Here is a 20,356-nt window from a genome sequence, read left to right as displayed (position 1 = left end):
GTAAATCAATTTCTCAGCTTAGGTTCGCCTAAAGATCAAAGAAACCATGTTTTTTTCTTAATTCCCCTTCGTGAATCAATAATTTCCCCGCCGATTATGTAAAACAAGTTCTAAGGTTAGGTTAGCCAAACAACAATGAAGCCATGTTTGTTTCTTAATTCTCCTTTCGTGAACCAATAATTCCCCCACCGATCATGTAAATCAATTTCTCAGGTTAAGTTAGCCAAACAATCTCATAACATTCGCGTCGAGCATGTACATTCTCACTGACAAAAACCATAAAACAGACATGAATTGCTGTTGACATCCATAAATGTGAGAAAATTCCTGTTTTTTCATTCTCACTGACAACGAACCATAAAACAGACATAAATTGTTGTTGACATCCATGAAAAACATCAAATAAATTGACCAACACCCATAACCATCCATAAAAGTGAGAAAGTTCCTGTTTTTTCATTCTCACTGACAAAAACCATAAAACAGGAACATAAATTGCTGTTGACATCCATAAATGTGAGAAAGTTCCTGTTTTTTCATTCTCACTGAGAAAACCATAAACCACGTGGTACTCGTCGGAGCTCATGAGGCCTTTCTACTCAAAATTTCGAGACAGCCAATTAGCCAAAAAAAGGAAAATTAATATGCGAATTTCGTTTTAATTATTCATGTACGGTGAGCCAAAACCAAAGCTGCATTACTTAAAAAACGTACAGAAATTAACTAAAAAAAGAAGTTTTTTTAACTGAAAGTAAGGAGCAACATTAAAATTTAAAACGAACAAAAATTATTCCGTACATGAAAGGGGCTGTCCCCTCCTCGACGCCTCGCTCTTTACGCTAAAGTTTGACTGTCTCACAACTTTAGCGTAATAATAAAAAACTAAAATAAAAAACTTTAGCGTAAAGACCGAGGCGTTGAGGAGGGGACAGCCCCTTTCATATACGGAATAACTTCTCTTCGTTTTAAGTTTAAATGTCGCTCCTTACTTTCAGTTAAAAAAAAACTTGTTTTTTTTAGTTAATTACATGCAAGTGATAAGCTGCTGCAGCATCTACATTTGTTTTACCAAATCATTTTTAATTCTGGTATTGTCTCCGATTCTTTTTGTGTGGGTACATTGACTCCTATTCCGAAAAAAGATAAAGATAGCCGGCAATGTTGTTCCTATAGGTCTGTAACAGGTTCTGTTCTTTGTAAATTGCTGGAATTACTAGTGATTAAGGACATAAATAAGGCTTGTTCAACTCCGGACAACCAGCTTGGATTTAAGGAAGGCTATAGTCGGGAACACGTGCATTATATAATTGCCAACGTTCTGATGGATATAGAGAATAGTGGCGAGTTTCTCGTCCTTGCGGCTCATGATGTCTCTACTGCTTTCGATTCTATTGTGCATTCTCATTTGCTATATAGTGGGCAGCAGTCAAGTCTCAATCGTTCAGTTGTGCGGGTATTTAAAAATCCGCATGCGAGATTATGTATTGTCGTGAAAGTACCTACTCGTCATGGTTATGTAATGTGTAAAGCCGTAATTCGAGTTTGGAAAGGAATCCGCCAGGGTGGTGTAACTTCGCCACCATTGTATAATCATAGTGCGGTTGAAACCCAGAAAAAGGCTAGAATTAGTTTTGTTTTTAAAGGTTTGGACCTTTCCATACTCAATAACACGGACGACATCCTGAATTTAAGAAGAACTGCATCGTCTGATGAGGAGAATTTTTCTGTGCTTAGTAGGGAATATGCCAAAACTGGTCTCGATTTTAATGTTTCGAAGATCGAGATCCTTACTTTCGGCAAATCTGTTAGAGTGTTCAGTTATCTGCTTGTATTAAGTATATCGGTTTACCGATAGGGGATAGTGTAAAACCCACAAGGACTCTCCTTATCTCTCATCTCAGTGAGAAACTTAGAAAAGCGTTTAGTGCGCTAGTTTGCTGTAAATCTTGTTACAGCAGGAGTATTCTCGCCCGTGTCTACAATGCTTTTGCTGTGCCTCATGTCCTTGCATTGACTCCATTTTGGTATAGGTTTACGGCAACTGATAAAAAGACTATTAGATCCGTGTATTTTTGTTTCGCGAAATTTCTTTTGTGAATACCCCTATGGACTAGAAACAAAAGACTGGTGTCAACCTACGGGCTAACTGAGCCACAAACCGTGGCTGAGCAGCGTCGCTGTCGCTATTTATCTAGGCTCAATAGGACAAACAGCCTCCATTCTGCTTTGTGCTAGTATAATTATTTGAATCTATTTTCGGAATAGTCTTCTTTGTGAGTGTGTTCTTCTTTTTTTTTTTTTTTTTTTTTTTTTTTGTCTTCATCTACTCTGTAGTGAACTCTTGTGTGTTTTTTTGGGCAATAAAGATATTGATTGGTTCAATATTGCTAAATGTTTTGTAGTTCATATTTGTTTTTGTCTTCTTTAACTTTCTTGAATACTATTTCGCTATTGTAGATTCCATGATAAACATCCTTTTAACAAACATAAAAAATTCGTACTAATAAATAAGAAAAACTCTTTGTCAAACTGCTAGTGTATTTTCACATTGTTTAAAAATTTGTGACACAACAAAATTTTTACATAGCTACCTCAGCAACTTCCGAGTTTCATGGCAAAAGTAAAGGTACCCCGTTCAAGCCTCTTTAGATCTTAAGTTAGGCAGTAACTAAATAATTTCGGTTAAATCCTGAGATTGCCAATTTCGGTGCTCTGGAAATCAACAAAATTATGCCGATGGCTTGATAGTACCTCTGTATGTTCAAAATAATATTTGGACTATCACTTGCTATAACAGAAGTAGTGTTATATTAATATCTCCGAGCAGGGCCCTATCCTTTTGCATATATTAATATCTCCGAGCAGGGCCCTAACCTTTTTGCATATATTAATATCTCCGAGCGGACAGTACCCCTTAATTGTGTTAATCTAAGGAAGCAGACAGTACTCCCTTATTGTGTCAATTTAAGGAAGCGGACAGTACTCGCACCATACATGTGGGCTATCACTTTAGGCAGACATATTTTTTGTATGAATGATATTTCATTTAATGTTTTTTTGTAAGGATCTTTTATGTTTAGGGATGTAAGGATTTTTATTGTTCATTGCATTGGTGTTTTATTTTATGTTTATTAGTACACGCGGGCTATGATTCCAAGCAGAAACATAGTCAATCCATACAAGCGGGCTATCATTTCATGTTTTATTTAATGTTGTTTTTTTTGTATGGATGTTTTATGTTTATTTATGTAAGGATTTTTATTGTTCATGATACAAATGGCCTATCATTCCATGTTTTATTTAATGTTGTTTTTTCGTATGGATGTTTTATGTTTATGGATGTAAGGATTTTATTGTTCACCATACAAGCGGGCTATCATTCCATGTTGTATTTAATATTTGTTTTTGTATGGATGTTTTATGTTTATGCGTGTAAGGATTTTTATTGTTCACCATACAAGCGGACTATCATTCAATGTTTTATTTAATGTTTTTTTTTATGGATGTTTTATGTTTATGGATGTAAAGATTTTTACTGTTCACCATACAAGAGAGCTATCATTCCATGTTTTATTTAGTGCTGTTTTTTTTTGTATGGATATATTGATTTTTATTTTAATAATTTTTTATTGATGTCATTTTATTGTACTCTAATGATGATATTTTTCTTTTCCAATGATACAGTTTTTTACATTCTAAGTATCTTCCCATTGATTTTTATGAAGTTAGTGTTCGATGTAGGAATCGAACGTGAGACCCGTGATTTCCTAAGGTAAAAGAACGACACGTTAATCGACTGAACCAACAAGCCATTGAATATATTATGATTTTAGAAATACATCCAATGTATTGTTTCTGGGACATTGCCCAACTGATGTTAAGCGTCACAATATCGTAACAAGTTCATTCCATTGAACTGCAACAAGTTCAAGCACATTCGATTTATCAATTGGATTTTTGATAAGTGTTAAAAGTGACTTGTTTCGGGGCATTTTTATGGCATCATCGTGAGAATATGCATACCACGATGATTTGAGATGCTTACTGGACAGACAATTTCTTCTGATGCTTGGGCCCCAAGTCCTACCCCTATCCCTCAACCCTATCCCTACACCCCTTCCTCCCTCAACCTCTTACAGCCCCCCCAACCCCCTCCCCACTTTTTTGACAGTTTTTTTCCACTTTGTTACAGGTGTTAGAATGACATGAAACATACTTAAAAAATAAAAAAATAACATTTAATATTTTCCAAACTCAAAATGAGAATGATATAGAAATGTTAGTGGTGACTTTTACTATTTTTTTTAATGATTTTTTTATGCACTGAAATTATTCAACTTTTTCTTATGTATCTTAAAATAACATGAAATATGCTTGCGGCTCCATCAATCGTACTCTATGCTTGCTCATAGACATGATGTGGCTTTCCCACTGTTACTCTATGATGGGTTATCGACACTACCTAGTTTATTGCATGTATTGAATCAGAATTTTTTAAGCAGTGGAACGATAAAAACATAACTAATATCTCCAAAAAGTAAAGATGAAGCATTTTAAGAAAGTGTATTGACATGATAGTGTTATTGTAGCATTGAATGCTGCCAAGGAGAAGTATTTAAACTATGAAATGAGTAAAAGTGGTAGCGCTATCGGAAGCGTATACGTGCATTGTCATGACAGTAAGGAATTAAATTTCTTTGGAGTACCAAAAAAATCAACTGTTAGGATGTTGGATATGCAAGATTGAGATCTCCGGAGATGATTGCACTCAAAGAGAATGCCAACATATAAATATTATTTGATGAAGAGGGGTATCTTCTTGCTAGTGCTTGTGGTAATATGTAACCCAGTGTTAAACCATATCGTCAGCTTTCGGGTATTAGCATTCAAATGAAAGCAAAGGGGAAAAGAAAGGCCTACTCTTCTACTAATATCATAAACCATATCTTGTCTATGTGCAGAAACTGTTACCTGTATAAAAATAATGTTGTAATAGACAGTGAAATTGCCGTAAAATAAAAAGGGCATTGATAGAAAATATCACTAAGGAATATAAAGATGAATCGATAAAAAACAAAGTACCAGCAAACGTTACAAGCATTGATCAAACAGTCAATGATCCAAATAATACCAAAGACGAAACGCATATTGAACTTGTTGGTGACACACCAGTAAAAATTTGTGTATGACTCAAAAAGGAATATCGATTATTCTACTGATTACGAGCTAAAAGAAGACAATAGCGACAATATCAAGAGAGAACATGGTGAATTATTTTATGAAACGGATTCAAAATGTCCAAAGCTGGTCATTGATATTAATAATGTATCATAATTATTTTTTGTATTGATATTCTATATGGCATTATTTCATTAAAAATACATTAAGAATTACATTGTTATGTGTTCATTATGTTTAGAGTATGCTAGCATATCAAACATTTAGAATGTCTATTAAAACATCGGAGATGTAAGAAATGTAATTTGCATACATCATATGTCGGCTAGATAGATTAACATAGAGAAAATCTAAGTATAAGAATGAATAAATTCTCTATCAACATCTATTGTCAGATACATGGGATAACATTGACAAAATCTCAGTATCAGGGTCATTTGACAGATACGTTTGATAGTGTCAGAGTGAATAAATTCTTTATCAATGTCTTTTGACAGATACGTTTGATAACACTGACCAAATCTAAGTATCATAGGGCATATATTCTCTATCAACATCTATTGTCAGATACATGGGATAACATTGACAAAATCTCAGTATCAGAGCGAATAAATTTTTTCTATCAGCATCTTTATCGGATACAACGGATAAAATTGAGAAAATCTAAGCATCAGAATAAATAAATTCTTTATCAATATCATTTGACAGATACGTTCGATTGTGTCAGAGTGAATAAATTCTTTATCGTTGTCTTTTGTTGGACATGATTGATAAAATTGAGAAAATCTAAGCATCAGAGTGAATAAGTTCTTTATCAATGTCTTTTGAAAGATACGTTTGACAACACTGACCAAATCTAAGCATCATAGGGAATAAATTCTATACGAACTTCTTTTGTCGGATACATCAGATAACATTCACAAAATCTATATACCAGGGTGAATAAATTCTTTATAAAATTGAGAAAATCTAAGTATCAAAGTGAACAAATTCTTTATAAATGTCTTTTGACAGAATGTTTGATAACACTGACATAATTTAAGTACCAAATTGATCAAACTCTTATTTAACATTGTTTATCGATATCATTTGTCAAATACGTCGGATAACATTGACCAAAGGTATGTATTAGAATGAATAAATTCTTTATCATCCGTTGTCGGATATGTTATTATGAAAAAAATTGTAAGTAAGTAACAAACTCTTTCTTAAATTCCCCTCTTGGATACACAATACAGAAATTTCATTTAAGAAATTATGAAACAATTGTAATTTCCATGCTTCATTTACATGCAATATATACCGAGAGTTCTATGACTCCTGCCCGCAACGTATTCTACGGGTTTTATGACTCCTCCCCACAATGAATTCGGATGGTTTTAGGACTCATCCCCCTAGCCATAACTCCATTCAACCTTAAGCATTGGTATAAAAGTTTGATGAAGTACTTCTCTACTTAAATACTACATTAATAGCTTCCAAGATGATAGGACTGTATGACATAGAATTTATCGGTTTGAAAAAATCATCTTGTGGTGTTATATTTGAAAGTATATTTTTATTATTGTCTATGGAACTCGAAGAAATTGACTGTTATCATTGGATGGTGAACTATAATTTGTTTGAGTATGATAAAAGCTTGTGGAGTACTAAATTACGTCGTATAAACAGATTGGGATTCTACGATAGAGTGATTACACCACTTAATAAAAGTGGTCAGGAACTGAGAAATAATCAAGAGGAAGCCAGAGAAATTTGCATTTTTTTCGGGATTGAATCACTCTACGTAAATGGTAATGTAACTACAGATAAAATTTTAATTCAAAAGTGTGACCCTAGGATTCCACTTTTCAATCTAGAAGAATTTAAGTGTCCTAAATTTTAAGGGGCTTATCACCGTCCAGGAGACGATGTTAGGTTCTTCGCGCAGTGGATACCAAAGGACATACCTGATAGCGATAAGTGCATAAGACACGGTAAAAACTATTCTATATCATGGGATCCTCGTTTCTGGACGTTTAAGAGTGTAATTTAAGTACTATTTTTATGTAAATATGTGTTTTTTTTTCAAAAAATCTTTTAATATGTTTAAGCAATAATTATCTTTAAGCTTAACCCATCTTTATTCTTTAGAATAGTTCTATTCATTCATTAAACTATCAAGAAATTGTAAGTAGGTAACAATCTCTTTCTTGAATTCATCTCTTGGATACACTATATGGAGATATCATTCAAGTAATCATGAAAAAATTGTAAGTAAGTAACAAATTCGTTTTTTGAATTCACCTCTTGGATACACAATACGATAATTTCATTCAAGAAATTATGACAAAGTTCTAAGTAAGTAACAAACTCTTTCTTGAATTCCCCGTTTGGATGCACAATACAGAAATTTAATTCAGGAAATTATGAAAAAAAAATTTTAAACAAACTCTTTCTTGAATTTGCTTTTTATAACAGAAATACAGTAATTTCACTCAAGAAAGTATGAAAAAAATGTAAGTAAGCAACAAATCTTTCTTGATTTCTCCTCCTGGATACACAATAGTAGACATTTCATTCAAGAAAATATAAAAAAAAATTGTAAGTAAGTAACAAACTCAAGTATGTAACAAACTCTGTCTTGAATACACCACTTGGATACACAATACGGAAATTTCATTCAAGGAATTATGAAAAAAATTGCAAGTAAGTAACAAACTCTTTCTTGAGTTCATCTCTTGGGTACACAATACGGATATTTCATTCGAGAAATTATGAAAAAATTGTAAGTAAGTAACAAGCTCTTCATTGATTTCACCTCTTGGATGCACAATACAGATATTTCATTCAAGAAACTATGAAAAAATCGCAAGTAAGTAGCAAACTCTTTATTGTTTTCACCTCTTGGATATACAATACGGAAATTTCATTCAAGAAATTATGGAAAAATTGTAAGTAAGTAACAAACTCTTTCTTGAAGTCATCTCTTGGATACACAATGCAGAAATTTCATTCAAGAAATTATGAAAAAATTGTAAGTAAGTAATAAACTCTTTTTGAATTCACCGTTTGGATGCACAATACAGAAATTTAATTCAGGAAATTATGAAAAAAATTGTAAACAAACTCTCTTGAATTTGCTTCCTTGACAGACAATACAGCAATCTCACTCAAGAAATTATGAAAAATTGTAAGTAAGTAACAAACTCTTTGTTGAATTCTCCTCCTGGATACACAATACAGACATTTCATTCAAGAAATTATAAAAAAAATTGTAAGTAAGTAACAAACTCAAATAAGTAACCAACTCTTTCTTGAATACACCTCTTGGATATAAAATAGGGAAATTTCATTCAAGAAATTATGAAATAATTGCAAGTAAGTAACAAACTCTTTCTTGAATTCTCCTTTTGGATAAACAATAAAGAAATTTCATTCAGGAAATTATAAAAAAAATTGTAAGTAAGTAACAAACTCTTTCTTGAATTCACCTCTTGGGTACACAATACGGAAATTTCATAGAAGAAATTATGAAAAAATTGCAAGTAAGTAAGTAACAAACTCTTTCTTGAATTCACCTCATGGATACACAATAAAGAAATTTCATTCAAGAAATTATGAAAAAATTGTAAATAAGTAACAAACTCTTTGGATACATCAGATAACGTTCATAAGATCCAAGTTGTATTTATTTTGACTTTATGTGTCATTACGTTGAATTTAGGTTAGACCGGTCATAGATGGTAGCACACCCAGCTAGACACACAGTCATAGTGAGAGAGACATGCAAAAAACTTGGGTTAATTTAGGTTCACTTACAGTGGAGCGCCACTCTAAGTGAACCTAAATTATTTACAATTTTCCATAATTTCTTGAATGATATTTCCGTATTTTGTACCCAAGAGGTGAATTCAAGAAAGAGTTTGTTACTTACTTACAATTGTTTTTATAATTTCTGGAATAAAATGTCTGTATTGTGAATCCAGGACGAGAATTCAAGAGAGTTTGTTACTTACTTGCAATTTTTTCATAATTTCTTGAATGAAATTTCCGTATTGTGTATCCAAGAGATTTATTCAAGAAAGAGTTTGTTACTTACTTGAGTTTGTTACTTACTTACAATTTTTTTTTATAGTTTCTTGAATGAAATGTCTGTGTTTTGTATCCAGGAGGAGAATTCAACAAAGAGTTTGTTACTTACTTAGAATTTTGTCATAATTTCTTGAGTGAAATGGCTGTATTGTCTGTCCAAGAAGCGAATTCAATTAAGAGTTTTTTTACAATTTTTTGATAATTTCCTGAATTAAATTTCTGTATCGTGCATGAAAACGGTGATTTCAAGAAAGAGTTTGTTACTTACTTAGAATTTTGTCATAATTTCTTGAATGAAATGTCTGTATTGTATATTCAGGAGGGGAATTCAAGAAAGAATTTGTTACTTACTTACAATTTTTTCATAATTTCTTGAATGAAATTTCTGCATTGTTTGTATCCAAGAGGTGATTTCAAGAAAGAGTTTGTTACTAACTTACAATTTTTTCATAATTTCTTGAATGAAATTTCCGTATTGTATATCCAAGAGGTGAAAAGAATAAAGAGTTTATTACTTACTTGTGATTTTTTCATAATTTATCGAATAAAATATCTGTATTGTGCATCCAAGAGATGAAATCAATAGAGTTTTTTACTTACTTCCAATTTTTTTATAATTTCTCGAATGAAATTTCCGTATTGTGTGTCCAAAAGGTGAATTCAAGAAAGAGTTTGTTACTTACTTGCAATTTTTTTCATGATTTCTTGAATGAAATTTCCGTGTTGTGTATCCAAGAGGTGTATTCAAGAAAGAGTATGTTACTTACTTGAGTTTGTTACTTACTTACAATTTTTTTTCATTATTTCTTGAATGAAATGTCTGTATTGTGTATCCAGGAGGAGAATTCAAGAAAGAGTTTGTTACTTACTTACTTGCAATTTTTTCATAATTTCTTGAGTGGAATTGCTGTATTGTCTGTCCAGGAAGCAAAATTATGAAATAGTTTTTTTACATTTTTTTCATAATTTCCTGAATTAAATTTCTGTATTGTGCATACAAACGGAGAATTCAAGAAAGAGTATGTTACTTACTTAGAATTTTGTCATAATTTCTTGAATGAAATTATCATATTGTGTATCCAAGAGATGAATTCAAAAAAAGAATTTGTTAATTTATTGATTATTTTTTGTAAGGTTAAGGTAGCTGTGCTTTTGGGGAGGAAGGGGGGAATCTCTTAGATAGTGACTTGTATGGTTGAGGGATGTGGTTGTGTTGAGGAGTAAAGCAAGAGTCGTAAAGCGTGATTAGTAGGAATCGTTATTTTTTTAAGGGACTCAACGTGGTTTTTTTTTGCATAGAGAAGTTTATTTGTTTTATTTATTTCAATTTGTTTTAATTAAACCCGATTGAATCTGAATCTGACTTACTTACAATTGCTTCATGATTTCTTGAATGAAATTTCCATATTGTGTATCCAAGGGGTGAATTCAAGAAAGAGATTGTTACCTGCTTACAATTTCTTGATAGTTTAATGAATGAATAGAACTATTCTAAAGAATAAAGATGGGTTAAGCTTAAAGATAATTATTGCTTAAACATATTAAAAGATTTTTTGAAAAAAAACTCATATTTACATAAAAATAGTAGTAAAAGTTCACTCTTAAACATCAAAAAAGGAGGAACCCATGATATAGAATAGTTTTTACGGTGTCTTATGCACTTATGGCTATCAGGTATGTCCTTAGGTATCCACTGCGTCAAAAACATAACCTAGTCTTCAGGATGGTGATAAGCCCCTTCAAATTTAGGACACTTCAATTCTACTAGATTGAAAAGTGGAATCCTATTGTCACACTTTTGAATTGAAATTTTATTTGTAGGTACATTACCCTTTACATAGAGTACTTCAACCCCAAAAAAGCTGCAAATTTCACTGACTTCCTCCTGAACATTTCTCAGTTCCTTAACACTTTTATTAAGTGGTGTAATCACTCTATCGTAGAATCCCAGTTTATACGACGTAATCTAGTACTCCACAAGCTTTTATCATGCTCAAACAAATTATAGTTCACTATCCAATGATAACAGTCAATTTCTTTGAGTTCCATAGACAATAATAAAAATGTACATTCAAATATAATACCACAAGATGATTTTTTCCAACCGATAAATTCTGTTTCATACAGTCCTATCATCTTGGAAGCTATTAATGTAGTATTTAAGTGGAAAAGTACTTCATCAAACTTTTATTATACCTTTGCTCAAGGTTGAATGGAGTAATGTCTAGGGGGATGAGTCCTAAAACCATCTGAACTCATTGTTGGGACGAGTCAAAAAACCTGTAGAATTCATTGCGGGGATGAGTCATAGAGCTCTCGATATCTATTGCATGCAAATGAAGCCTGGAAATTACAATTTTTTTAATTTCTTGAATGAAATTTCTGTATTGTGTATCCAAGAGGTGAATTAAAGAAAGAGTTTGTTACTTACTTGCAGTTTTTTCATAATGACATATCTGATAACGGATAATGATAAAGAATTTATTCATTCTAATACATAGATTTTTTAATATTATCCGACGTATCCGACAAATATTATCGATAAAGAATGTTAATAAAGAATTTGTTCAATTTGGTACTTAAATTGTGTCAGTGTTATCAAACATTCTGTCAAAACATATTGATAAAGAATCTATTCACTCTGATACTTAGATTTTCTCAATTTTATCAAGCATATCTGACAAAGCATGTTGATAAAGAATTTATATACCCTGGTAGTTAGATTTTGTGAATGTTATCTGATATATCCGACAAAAAAGTTGGTATAGAATTTATTCACTATGATACTTAGATTTGGTCAGTGTTATCAAACGTATCTGTCAAAAGACATTGATAAAGAATTTATTCACTCTGATGCTTAGATTTTCTCAATTTTATCAATCATATCCGACAAAAGACAATGAAAAAGAATTTATTCGCTCTGACACTATACAACGTATCTGTCAAATGATATTGATGAAGAATCTATTTTTTCTGATGCTTAGATTTTCTCAATTTTATCCGTTGTATCCGATAAAGATGCAGATAGAAAAAATTTATTCACTCTGATAGTTAGATTTTGTCAATGTTATCCCATGTATCTGACAATAGATGTTGGTAGAGAATTTATTCACTATGATACTTAGATTTGGTCAGTTTTATCAAAAGTATCTGTCAAAAGACATTAATAAAGAATTTATTCACTCTGATACTTAGATTTTCTCAATTTTATCAATCATATCTGACAAAAGACAATGATAAAGAATTTATTCATTCTGACACTATCAAACGTATCTGTGAAATGATATTGATAAAGAATCTATTTATTCTGATGCTTAGATTTTCTGAATTTTATTCGTTGTATCCGATATAGATACTGATAGAAAAAATTTATTCACTCTGATACTTAGATTTTTGTCAATGTTATCCCATGTATCTGACAATAGATGTTTATAGAGAATTTATTCATTCTTATGCTTAGATTTTCTCTATGTTAATTTATATATCGACACACGATGTATGCAAATCTTATTTCATACATCTCCGATGTTTTAATAGACATTCTAAACGTTTGATATGCTAGCATGCTCTAAAAATAATGAACACATAACAATCTAATGCATAATGTATTTTTAATGAAATAATGTCATGTAGAATATCAATACAAAAAAATATTATGATACATTAGTAATATCAATGATCAACTTTGGACATTTTGAATCTGTTCCATAAAATAATTCACCGTGTTCTCTCTTGATATTGTAGCTATTGTCTTCTCTTAGCTCGTAATCAGTAGAATAATCATTATTTCATTTTGACTCATACACAATTTTTACTGGTATGTCACTGACAGATTCAATATGCTTTTTGTCTTTGATATTATTTGTTTCATTGACTATTTGATCAATGCTAGTAACGTTTGCTGGTACTTTGTTTTTCATCGATTCATCTTTATATTCCTTAGTGATATTGTCTATCAATGCCCTTATTATTTGTCCGGCAGTCTCACTGTCTATTACAACATTATTTTTACACAGGTAACAGTTTCGGCACGTAGACAAGATATGGTTTATGATATTAATAAATGAGTAGGCCTTTCTTTTCCTCTTTGCTTTCATTTGAATGCTAATACCCGAAAGCTGATGATATGGTGTAACACTGGGTAATATGTTACCACAAGCACTAGCAAGAACATGCCCCCCTTCATCAACTATTATTTTTATGTTGGCATTCTCTTTGAGTGCAATCATCTCCGGCGATCTCAATCTCGCATATCCACCATCATAAGAGTTGAATTTTTTGGTACTCCAAAGAAATTTAATTCCTTACTGTCATGACAATGCACGCATAATTTTCCGATAGTGCCACCACTTGTACTTATTTTATAGTTTAAATACTTCTCCTTGTCAGCATTCAATGCTACAACAACACTGTGAACACATTTTCTTAAAATGCTTCATCTTCGCTTTTTAGAAATATTAGTTATGTGTTTATCGTTCCACTCCTTAAGAAATACTGCTTTAGTACATGCAATAAACTAGGTAGTGTCAATAACCCATCATAGAGTTCCAGTGAAAAGGCGGCATCGTGTCTATGAGCAAACATAGAGTACGATTGGTAGAGCCACAAACATATTTCATGTCATTTTAAGATACATAAAAAAATTGAATAATTTCAGTGTATAAAAAAATTCATTCAAAAAAATGATCACTACAAACATTATTTTTCTAATAGTAAGAGTCACGACTAACATTTCTATATCATTCTCATTATGAGTTTGGAAAATATTAAATGTGATTTTTTTTTATGTTTTAAGTATGTTTCATGTCATTCTAACACCTGTAAAAAAGTTGAAAAAAGCTTTAAAAAAATTTGGGGGTTGGGGAGGGGGCCAGGTTAAGGTTAAGAGAGGAAGGGGTGTAGGGATAGGGTTGAGGGATAGGGGTAGGACTTGGGGCCCAAGCATCAGAAGAAATCGTCTGTCTAGTAGGGATCTCAAATCATCGTGGTATGAATATCCCCAAGATGATGCCATAAAAATGCCCCGAAACAGGTCACTTTTAACACCTATCAAAAATCCAATTTTTAAATTGAATATGCTTGAACTTGTTCCAGTTCAATGGAATGAACTTGTAACGATATTGTGACACTTAACATCAGTTGGGCAATGTCCAAGAGACAATACATTGGATGCGTTTCTAAAATCATAGTATATTCAATGGCTTGTTGGTTCAGTCGATTAACGTGTCGTACTTTTTACTTAGGAAATCATGGGTCTCACATTCGATTCCTACATCAAACGAAAAGTTCATAAACATCAATGGGAAGATTCTTAGGATGTAAAAAATCGTATCATTGGAAAAGAAAAATATCATCATTAGAGTGCAATAAAATGACATCAATAAAAAACTATTAAAATAAAAATCCATATATCCATACAATAAAACATCCATACAAAAAAATATTAAATAAAACACCAACCATACTGCCCCGTTGGAAAGCAAGGTGAAAGCCCCGTTGGAAGGATGATTGAAAATCCTTACATTCATAAACATAAACATCCATACAAAAAAAACAACATTAAATAAAACATGGAATGATAGCCCGCATGTATGGTGAACAATACAAATCCTTACATCCATAAACATGAAACATCCATACAAAAAAAAAACATTAAATAAAACATGGAATGATAGCCCCCTTGTATGGTGAGCAATAAAAATCCTTACATCCATAAACATAAAACATCCATACATAAAAAACAACATTAAATAAAATATGGAATGATAACCCGCTTGTATGGGGAACTAAAAAAATCCTTACATCCATAAACATAAAACATCCATACAAAAAAAAACATTGAATAAAAATGGAATGATAGCCCGCTTGTGTGAATTGACTATGTGTCTGCTTGGACTGATAGCCCACGTGTATTGATAAACATCAAATAAAACACCAATATAATGAACAAAAAAAAATCCTTACATTCATGAACATAAAACATCCATACAAAAAACAACATTAAATAAAACATCAGTCATACAAAAAACATGTCTGTTAGGAATGATAGCCCGCTTGTATGGTGGGAATACTGTCCGCTTCCTTAAATTGACACAATAAGGGAGTACTGTCTGCTTCCTTCGATTAACACAATTAAGGGGCACTATTCGCTCGGAGATATTAATATATGCAAAAAGGTTAGGGTCCCTCTCGGAGATATTAATATATGCAAAAAGGATAGGACCCCGCTCTGAGATATTAATATAACGCTGCTAACAGTTACTCTATAAGTAGAAGATAACTGGAGACAAATTCCTCGTTGGTATACTACCCCCCCCCCCCCCGCCTAGGAAAACAAGAATGCCAAGTCATCAGAACCAAACATCTATTTTTGGAAAAATAACCATGAAACCATCGGTTTTTATTCACAGGTGTTCCTGTTGTTTCAGGATTATTTAACTAACATCCTAACTTTAGATGCTTTTGGGCCCCGAATCTAGCAAACTGCTACCTTAATTTAGATTCCAAGGTGCACCGGTCCAAATGCCGAAGGCTCAGTTTTGATGAAAACCCAAATTTAGAACATTATACTCTACAATTTGAGCTATGCTTTTGAACTTGCATCCTATGGAAATACTAAGAAGTTCCGAAATAAGCGGGCTCAAGTCGTGCATACTTTCCGCAGCCCGCTTATAGAAAAACAGACTACCCCTTAGAAATTTAACATCTCTATGATTCCAACCAGTATCTTTCTCCTTTTTCCACAATGTGGACGCTGATTTCTAGAATTTCAAAATTCGCTTCATTCTAGTTGAAATTACAAGTCGTTTTCAGTGACGTGGAAAGCTTTTCTGAAAATGTTAACCATCACTTTAAAAAGTGTTTTTGTTTAAGGTTTTATGAATTGCTTCCAGTTTTCAAGCCCAGAACTGAATCTTCAGTTACAACTAAGTGAAGATGAAAGGTATTTGCTGGGAACTGACGCTATCGGATTTTGTGTGTGGTCACTTCAAAGCCCATTGAAAAGTGATCCCAAGCAACGGTTTCTACTTCCTTCAAGCGTGAGAAATATCTCAGTAAAGCTTCTGAGTTCTAATTCTATTGCTATTAGCCAAAGTGATACTTATGCTATTGCAGGAGTAAGGTAGGTTCTTGTTTATTTTGTACCAAAGTATTCTTGTAGGTAGGTATTACTGTGTATTAGTTCTTTTAGTTTCCTATTTCAATGCTTGTCTAATCATATGTTACTGATCTAAATGCTTCCATCTTGCTTTAAAGGGATGAGCTGAAATAAATGTTTTGAGATGGCTAGGACACGTTGCCTAGGTCATCCTTCAAGTCATGCTTTGTGCATGAAGCGTGATGAAAATCATGCTTCAAGGTCATCCGTCTATAGAAAAACTAAAAATTAGTAGTTTCAGTTAAGTGGCAGAAATAGGTTATAAGAAACCTTTTAAAGGAAATTGAAATTTCATGCAAGTTATTAAAGAGTGAAACTTAAAACATATTTGGTGGAAGAGGATCGTGCGCTTCTATGTTGACTTGAGGTGGCTTGATTCTGAAAAAAGTTATTAGCAGTAACAAAATTCGTTAAGAGCCTTAATTTTTGAAAAAAAATTATGTGAGTGACGTCATTTTTTTATTTTTTTTTATTACAATGTCGCTGTCATTCTTGTAAAACTTATGTGGAAAAATTGAAGATTTTCATGTATGAAGAAGTTTATATTAAATTGCTTAAAGAGCATAAAACTGGTAATTGCAAAATGTTTTACATATATTTTGGCAAGGGATTACAGCAATTCAGAAATCTTAAAAGAGAAAACAAAAAGTTTAAAGCTTAGTAGAAATCGGACCTGCGGTAATAATCAAACATCTTTGAATAGATCTCAGGATGAAAAGACAGTAAATTGCGTAAAGAGCCAGAAACTGGTAATTGCAAAAATATTTGTATATATTTTAAACAAGGGATTACAACAATTCAAAAACCTTAAAACGCAACGAAATCTATCGACATTTTAAGATATATATATATATATATATATATATATATATATATATATATATATATATAATATATATATATATATATATATATATATATATATATATATATATATATATAATATATATATATATATATATATATATATATATATATATATATATATATATATATATATATATATATATATATATATATATATATATATATATATATATATATATATATATATATATATATATATATATATATCTTAGAGTGTCGATATATTTCGTTATACAATTTGTAATAAAAAGTTGGGTTTTCTACTTTCCTTCTATTCATCATGGTCCTAACCATGGAATTTTACAAACTTATCGTCTGATTTGGGCCACTCTAGCAAGGTAATGGTCAATCATTTTATTTCCTCAAAACTTTATAACCCTACTTAATAGTAAATCAAACAATCAATAAAACATTTATCACCCAATCAAGAGAAAATTCAGTGGAGTAAGACACAAAAAGAAAAGAAAAGGACATAACCGAAAGATTCATAATATATAAAAGCGCATTAACATCACATTAACCGGTATCCAAAATGGGTGGAAGATCACTTAAATTCAAAAAAAAAAAATGAACTAATTGATCATAAGGACCACTGCAGCATGCTGTTTGCTCGTACATCCTCCCAAAAACGACAGGTAGGGCAGACGGGGCATCCTTAACTGACAAATTATTTATGAGGTACCGATTTTAGGTGCGCCTTGGGATGTACATCAAGAATTTTACAAATTTAAAATAATTAGTTCGCAACTTCTTCCTATCCTTATTACAAAGGATATGATTGAAACCACGTCGGTAATAAATAGCGGGGGCATAATATGCACTATATAGAGGACAAAGTGCCCTTGGTTGAACCGTCTGCGATTCGGAGAGATTTTACCGCAGGTAATCCTGATATTTTGTATACATTCATTTATAATAAGTGAGCAGGTTGAAGCTAGTGAGCGAGCAAAAGAAATACCTAACCATTAAATACGGTCCTTAGAATGAAGACACCAAGAATCATAATAAAGAGAGTGACTTGACTTATTATTAAAACACAAAAATTCACGCTTATAGTTATTAAACGACAGACCTGCCTTACTCAATGGGGAATACAACGTTTTAAGATTATTGATCAGACCTCGGCGTGTAAGACTGACTAGAAGGGCATCATCTGCATAAGCAGTATGACTAATACCTAAATCTTTATAAAAATAACTTGGCGAAAGACTACGAAGACAACCTCCTAAAACATATTTGAGAATATAAATTGAAAGCATCCCTCCCTGTCGCACTCCTCGTCGGACAGAAATCGGATTTGAAACATCATTATTCCATTTATTACGGACATTTGCAAGACAATACCAATACCCTAGTAATTTCACAACTGACAAATAGACACCAGTTCATAATAGAGCATATAATGCCTGCGAATGCACAACATTATCAAATGCACCCTTAATATCAACCAATACAGTAAATAGAGACTGGTGATTCATAACAGCATGTTTCATGATTTTGCTTAAAAAAAAAGGTACCCATGGTTTTACGGAAACCAAATTGAAACGGAGTGAAATCACACTTACTTATTATAGGTATGAGGGTTGCATATTCAAAAAACTTACTAAATACACACGAAACCATTATAGGGTGATAACTGATAACCGATAACTGAAAGGGATATTAATGATGCAAGAATTCGGCAAATCTCGGAAAAAACATTTGTATAATGCGACACAAAGTCACTAATATCAAGTGAAGACTGCACTTTAGGCTCACACTCACTCCCCTTAATAACCCTGCGCCATGATTTTTGATCTGTGGAAGCATCCCAACCATTTGAGCGAGCATTTCTCAGAGAAACTTTATATTCCGTCTTTGTTTTCTGCTTTAGACGAAACACTGTTCCCGCTTGGGGTTGTTCACATGCGTACCACATGCGGAGCCAGAATCTAGCTCTTTTCTTTGCAGCAAAAACATCATCATTTATAGACCAAAAAGGCTTCCTCGTACCACTGCATACACGCTCAACTGTGACAGCCGTTTTAGCCGCGGATTTTAAACAGGACACTATTTCCGAATAATAAAAAATTCAGATCTAACTTCGCTTTAGGGCTAGGGACAGAACACTGGAGAAGATGGTAAGGCACTTTGATCAAAGAAAGTTGCGCACAGAGTGTAGAGATAAATAATACCGGATCACAATAGCTCAAATTAGATTTCTCGCGCCACTTGTCACTGCGTCCTGCTGAACCATCAGTAGCATTAGAGAGACAGGGAACAGATAAACTACAAGTGAGTGGAGAAGATCGTCACCAATTTGAATATCTGAAAGTATGAATTATATCTATGAATAAATTATATAAATATAAATTATATAAATGAAATAATTTCTTAGACCACACTGCTTTTCCATGTGGGGCCGAAATATTCGGAGCTTTTGTGCATATTTAATTGTTTTGTAGTTCACTGCTTGTTAGAAAATTAAAACCCGTTTTTCGTGTTTAAAAAAATTTTTTTTGTTTTTAATGGAAAAGCAGTGTGGTCTAAGAAATTATTTACGTCTAGCCTAGTTTGAGTCAGCGGTTGCAGAACATCTTTATAATTTTCCTCATCACAGTATTTTATTTGATCAAACAAAAATAGTAGATACGTCTGTAGGACTTTTACAAAGCTTCAGGGAAATTATAGAAATAAAAAAGATAATATATGGGGGTACTAGTATCAATAGAGATGAAGGGGAAGCTGGGATCAATTCAATTTATAATAGTTTAATTAAAATGCAGGCAAGATATTCAACCAATACTGATTTTAATAATATTTCTGAAACGAAAGATGACCTTGCGAACAAAGGTCAGAATGGGTTAAATGATGAGAAAAGTAAACGAACTGCAGCTAAGCTTGCAACAAAACGAATCCATTCAATTTATAATTCATAAAATGGTTGATGAACTTGTGAAATTTAATTAAAGGTTATGGACAGGGGGGTTAGTTGACCTTTTATTGTTTTGGTCTAAGTATAAATATATTCTTCATTTTTGATAGATTTCAATTTATATACTGGGAGGAGGCGAGTAGAATCAATATAGACATTCAGTA

General features: G+C 32.2%; 1 protein-coding gene across 1 annotated transcript in view; it reads left to right on the top strand.

Moving 5' to 3' along the window:
* The window catches only part of LOC148949293 (NACHT and WD repeat domain-containing protein 2), a 293,776-nt gene extending 277,397 nt beyond the window's left edge, over nucleotides 1-16,379 (top strand). Inside the window, exon 22 of the mRNA XM_089092914.1 lies at nucleotides 16,126-16,379. Coding sequence (XP_088949040.1) covers nucleotides 16,126-16,379 — 254 coding nt within the window. The remainder of the gene's footprint in view (nucleotides 1-16,125) is intronic.
* Nucleotides 16,380-20,356: the final 3,977 nt, after the last annotated feature.

The sequence above is a fragment of the Artemia sp. Qi Xiang Cuo genome, chromosome 8, assembly GCF_049724085.1.
Source record: "Artemia sp. Qi Xiang Cuo chromosome 8, ASM4972408v1, whole genome shotgun sequence".
Taxonomy (NCBI): Eukaryota; Metazoa; Arthropoda; class Branchiopoda; order Anostraca; family Artemiidae; genus Artemia; species Artemia sp. Qi Xiang Cuo.
Note: the sequence above shows the minus strand (reverse complement) of the source record. Positions and strands in the feature narration are given on the sequence as shown.